The sequence below is a fragment of the Etheostoma spectabile genome, chromosome 11 (assembly GCF_008692095.1).
Source record: "Etheostoma spectabile isolate EspeVRDwgs_2016 chromosome 11, UIUC_Espe_1.0, whole genome shotgun sequence".
Taxonomy (NCBI): Eukaryota; Metazoa; Chordata; class Actinopteri; order Perciformes; family Percidae; genus Etheostoma; species Etheostoma spectabile.
Window position 1 is genome coordinate 17,370,730 of NC_045743.1, and position 5,693 is coordinate 17,376,422.

Sequence of the window (5,693 nt, forward strand, 5' to 3'; positions counted from 1 at the left end):
AGTTGTAAACATGAGCAGAAATCTGGTGAAACACATCTGAGCTATACTATATATACTAAAATATATATATATATATAATAGGCTACGATACTGCAACGTTGGGCCACTATTGTGCATCTCTAACCTCTGCATCTCTAAATGTAACTGTAAATAATTAATTTGATGTTTTTTAAAATGAACAAATAGTCTTTATTTTCACAAAAAGTAAAAACATTAAGTGGGGTACAGAGGATGAGGGCCAAACATACTGAACATTGGCACAAGGTTAAAGTGAATCTATGTAACTCATGGTTCTTATTCTTTAGAATTTCAGTGGTCTTAGTTGATCCCTCATCATTAATTAACTTTGGGTCCCTGGTCCCTACACGGGACCCCTGTACCTGGTCCCTACACCAGGGCCCTGGACCTGTTCCCCCCAGACCCAATCTTCTCAGCTGTGCTGACATATACTGTCTCTTCATGTGGGTCATTATGTTTGGCATTTGTTTGGGTCTTATATCATAAGAGTTAATATGTAATAATGTAAATGCTAAATGCTCTAATACCTGTTGTACTCCATGCAAAGGCTCTTCCCTACAGTTTTGCACATATCATGTAGACTGTTCTCCCCTTTTTTTTGCAAAAAATCTCCAGAAAGTGCCTTTATGGTTTATTTTTCAATTTTTTTCCTGGGGGGCATACCCCCAGACCCCCCTAGGAGAGACCCATCCCCCACATACAACAATCCCAATTAACCCTAAGGATAAAGACCCAAGAAATTGCTTTGTACGCGGCAATGGTTGGCCCCCACATCTCACTCCAGGTTTTTGGAAAAGTGGCAGCCCTGTCCCCATGCCTCAGCCATCACCAGAGGTTAGAACGCCAACACAAAGAAAGAGGAAGGTACTGGACATTTGGGCCAAAAATGAGAGACATTAGGCATAATTTCCGATGACACTGGAACAATCAGGGAAATGAAACGTTGTGTTTTTTCATACTGTTGTTCATTACCAAGTTTGTAACCGTTAGGGTACCAACAAAGTTTCAACCGTAGACTAAACCAGAGTAAAGTAACAGACTTTAGATGTTAAGCTGTTAGATAACAGACTCGACCATCCTTATGTCACAGATGTGAACTAACCACAGACCGTTGCCTCTTTCGTGGACTCACAACATTGATTAAATGAGCAGAAAATCAGCAGAGGAAAAAGAATGATTCACACAAACAAGAGTTTGATGCCAGAACGTTCATCAGAAACATGCATTCTGTGCTGCACATCTGGTCGTTGCACACTCCGTACTTTTAAGCAAACAGCCTGGCTCATGAAATTCCATACCAGCTCTGCAGCAATCCACTTCAAGCACATGCTGCAGTCATAAATCAAGTAACTCAGCCTTAGCATTTATTTTTCCTTTGCAACCATCGCTCCCAGATTTTCTGAAACATAGACTTGACTAGACAAATACCTCCTTCTTATAGTTGCTATGAGGCTCTACGGCCTGAACTGTTTTCATTGGCACCTCTTTCCCTTTTAGTTAACAAAGCTTTTTAACAGTGCTTTGCTACAGGCTTGTTCAAACTGCTCTTTCTTAAGGATTTAAAGTATCATATAACACTAGCTTTTACAAGCAGGAACACACTCCTCTGAAGTTAGAACCTGATAAGGCCCAAACTTGTAAAACTGGGTTTTATTTTCCAGAAGGACTGAAGGGGTCAGAGGTCAACAGCCCCCTGATTCTGCTTATCATCAAACCAAAAAGCTGCTTATTGACTATAGTAATCTTTAAATGTCAACTACACACTTACAGGATATGCTGTTTATGAAAGAGTAACTCTTGCTGTTCTGAAAGAAAATACTTTTAATTGTGTGCTGCTGCTGCTGGGTTGGTATAGTTTGTGATACAGCTGATTTGGAAATTCATCCTTTTTGGAAAAGGTTGCTTTGGACTTTACATCCAACAGTTGCTCAATAACAATAACCTCCAACCTAATTAACAAAATAGGTTATATGTCACCTCTTTCCAAAACAAGTCAGGAGTGCATTTTCTGATCTGACAACGTTAATGATGCATTGGCCTTTTTTGCGTGAACAAATCATTTTAAAATTGAACAACTTGAAGTAAAGTAGATCATGTATTGAGAGGGACCTTTCACTCTTGAATAACACACTTGTCAGCACTCTAAATGACTTCACACATACCTTTGATTGTTTTGTTTCTTTGCAAATGTTTTGTGTTACACTTCAACTAAAATATACCCTGATACCAATCAATTTAATTATCTAACATTGGTTGACATATTGCAAATAAGCAAATTGTTACAGTTTTGCATTTCAGGGTTACATAAATCCCAATTTGCCTAAAAATGTTTTTATTGGTGGAAATCTAATTGACTGAAAAGTACCTACATACTTTTCAGTCTTTAAGATTTCAAAAACATGTTAGACTTAAAGCTTTAATGTGTAACTTTTTGATAAAAATGAACATCTGTTAAATTCAAGCCATTCCAAAGTGAGTTATACAAATCTAAACAAGACTTCAAAACTCTCTATTTCTCAGTATGACTATGTTCAGAAGATTGTGTCTTTTGGCGACCATCGAGTGAAGATAATGACCTTTTCTGCAGAGTCCATGGTGTTTTGTTTTTCCCATGTGTCCTCCTTGGCTACTAGCCGACTGCATGGAGGAGGGGTGGGGGTGGTGCGAGATCACAGAAGGCTTGTATCATGTGGATGAGCCAACAGTTTTGTTGTCATTACTTAGAGTACATCATGGGGGACACAGAAACTACGCACTATAGCTTTAAATAAATATACCTTAAAAATGAATACTTCTATGTTGAACCAAGAGTTTTCTCACCGAGGGGTCACCGGGGGGGTCACCGAGGGGTCATTGAGGGGGTCACCGAGGGGTCACCGAGGGGTCACTGGACATCCCCGGCTGTGTAGTCCATCGGGAACCTTTTGTTGCATGTAAATCCTCATCTTTTCTCCTCTTGATTTCCTGTCATCTCTCTGCTGTTGTTTCTTTAATAAAGGCATAAAGGCATAAAATGAAAAACCAAGTTACATTTTGGTTATTTCCATCACTTCTCTTGTAGACAAGCCAGTCAACAGAGAGCCTGGAGAGAAAGCGGCCCCCGCTAGAGGAGGGGTCAAAGGGGAGCTTCAAAGGCTCCACGGCCTTGCTGGTGGAGCTGGAGGACCAGGTAGCTCAGGCAGCCGCCAACGTCCAAAACGCCCAGAGTGAGGTAAGGGGAAACCAGAAGCTGAGTTAAGCTCATGTGGCGTATTAGGTTTGTTTTAAAGAGACAGAAAAGTGAACTCTCCTTTTCTCCCGAGGCCTCTTACATAGAGAACAGGATTGCTGCCCTGAATGCTGCCGGCATGCCCGTGGACAAAAGAAGAAAGGTAAGGACATTTATTTTATTTGACACAAGAGTCAGAGTCAGAGCTGTGTAAAATCATTATTAAAATGTTTCCATGTGTAAAATACTTCTCATATTGTATAAAATGCAACGCAGTTACTGGAGTTGTGTTTGCAAGCAGAGCAGCTTTAAAACTATACTGGTTGCCTAAACTTTTAACTTAAAACTTCACATTAATGTCGTTATTTTTGTGTGTTGATTACAAATTTTGAAGTAATGTATTTTAATGGTAAGCCTGTTTCATGATCACAGAACGATTACGGTAGCAAGTAGTACTGAGATGCCAAAAGGGAGGTTTTGGGGGGGAGATGGGTCTAACAACACAGGACTTCAGGACTTTCACCTCGGAGATTGTGTCCCACATGTTTCACTTCCTTTCCGTGTTATTCTCTTCCTAACCCCAACCTTCCTGTTGTGGTCAGCGTGTGGCGTTTCATTTTCCTGTTGTTGTGTCCCCCCAGAGACCGCGGATCGTGTCCCTGCGACCCTGGGATCATGTCCCAGGTTTGGCGGTCCATCCTGTTGTTGTGGTCAGCGTGTGGTGTTTCATTTCCCCGTTGTTGCGTCCCCCCAGAGACCGCAGATCGTGTCCCTGGGCCCCTGGGATCATATCTCGCGTGTTGCGGTCCGTCCTGTTGTTGTGGTATTTCCCTAGTGTTGCGTCCCCCAGAGACCGCGGATCGTGTCCCTGCGCGAGTTTTTGTCACCGTCCCACGTGTGGCGTTCGATTTCCCCGTTGTTGTGTCCCCCCCAGAGCAGGCTAGCGTCATAGCAGTTCGTGAAATGGTCAAAAATCGTGACCTGTACACAAATCAATGACTCAAAATAATGTGACCATTTCATGAACTGGCGTGAGACTGGATTAGACTCCGCCCTCTTAAATTTGAATCAGTCAACAAGATATTTTCTATCTCCTCAGCACATCTGTCTCTGATCAATGTTTCTACCCTCCAAGGTGACAATATAACTGATATATTTCTCACATTCTTACTTTTATATTCTGTTTGTTTCCCACTTTGTTGTCTTCTAGTCTGCGATCCCGATCCAAGCAAGGAGACTCTCCCACAACTTTCCCACAAGTAAGAACTGACACTGCTGCCCTGGAGCAGGATCCCGAGGGCCTTCTGCCTGACTCGAAACATCTTAACCTTGTTAAACTCAAAGAACATGATGATCTGCTGGTAAACACAGTGTCCTATTGTACCACAGCTTTAATTTTCCCAGCTGTATGTTGGATTCTTAAACTCTGCAGGATTCACAAAGGTACTATAAATACTTTAGTACTATAAATGTTGTTAGGCAGAGTATTCTAATCATCTGTTTTGCTTGTCACTGAGAAACTCTACTGGGGCAATCCCTATTCAGACTAGAGACATGATGAAGCACGATAAGGCATTTGTTGTAAAATGGTGCTGCAGCTCCTTTAAGAGAGCTCAGTGCGTGTATGTGTGCGTGTGTGTGTGTGTGTGTGGAAAATGGGCACAAAAGAGAAAGAGGAAGCAGATGTGTAGACGTGACCGGAGCAGAGTTGGTGGAATAAGTTTAAGTTGTGTACACAGTGTGTGCGGGGTCCAAAGTAAACCCCCGACTGGAAGCCAAGTTCATTCATTTGCTCAGCAGAAACGGGATTTTAACCCTGACGTTATTCATTGTATAACGTCAGCCCTGGAGTTGAAGAGTCTTCACTGGTTTTCTGACCAGTGCAACAAGTTCTCCAAAACCACATGAGGGTATAGGGAACCAGTCAAAAGTTTGGACACACTTCAATGGGAAAGTAGGTCAAAACCTTTGACAGGTACTGTGTGTGGTTCATTCCTACCCTCTAGCAGGACCCACAGGAGCGTTTTCTATCCTCATATGCAAGAGAATGTGTCACGGTTATACGAGGATAGGAACCAAAATGCAGAGATGAGAACAGCAGGCAGGTGAGGGTAAATCAGAGTTTATTAAACAAAGACCAGGGAAAAAACACGGGAAGCAGAAGGAGGAGGCAAAGTCCAGGAACAACAAAATCCAAAAGGTCCAAAAGCAAGCAGTCTCAAACAGGTCCAGGTGAAGGCCACATTAAAAAAAACAGAGTAACAGCACAGGGGACAACTCACTGGGAATACAAGACAGAAGGATCCGACAAGAGAAGCACAGACATTATATACACAAGGTAACAAGGTAACGAGGTAACGAGAGGTAGGTGACAAGAGGACAGGAACCTGGTGGAAAACATCAGGTAATCACAAGAGAGGGAAGACACAGGAGTAAAGCTAGAGGCGAGACGAGACAAAAACCAGAC

General features: G+C 42.2%; 1 protein-coding gene and 1 long non-coding RNA gene across 4 annotated transcripts in view; one reads left to right on the top strand and one right to left on the bottom strand.

Moving 5' to 3' along the window:
* mlphb (melanophilin b) overlaps positions 1–5,693 on the top strand; it is a 49,416-nt gene that overhangs the window by 39,991 nt on the left and 3,732 nt on the right. For all 3 annotated transcript variants that reach the window (XM_032530365.1, XM_032530367.1, XM_032530366.1), the window contains 3 exons: positions 3,080–3,229; positions 3,321–3,389; positions 4,437–4,485. In XM_032530365.1, the coding sequence (XP_032386256.1) occupies positions 3,080–3,229; positions 3,321–3,389; positions 4,437–4,485 (268 nt within the window). The remainder of the gene's footprint in view (positions 1–3,079; positions 3,230–3,320; positions 3,390–4,436; positions 4,486–5,693) is intronic.
* Positions 4,794–5,588, bottom strand: LOC116698434 (uncharacterized). The gene is made up of 3 exons (XR_004334209.1): positions 5,578–5,588; positions 5,226–5,228; positions 4,794–5,071 (listed from the first exon to the last, which is right to left on the bottom strand). It is a non-coding gene; the product is annotated as an uncharacterized LOC116698434 (long non-coding RNA).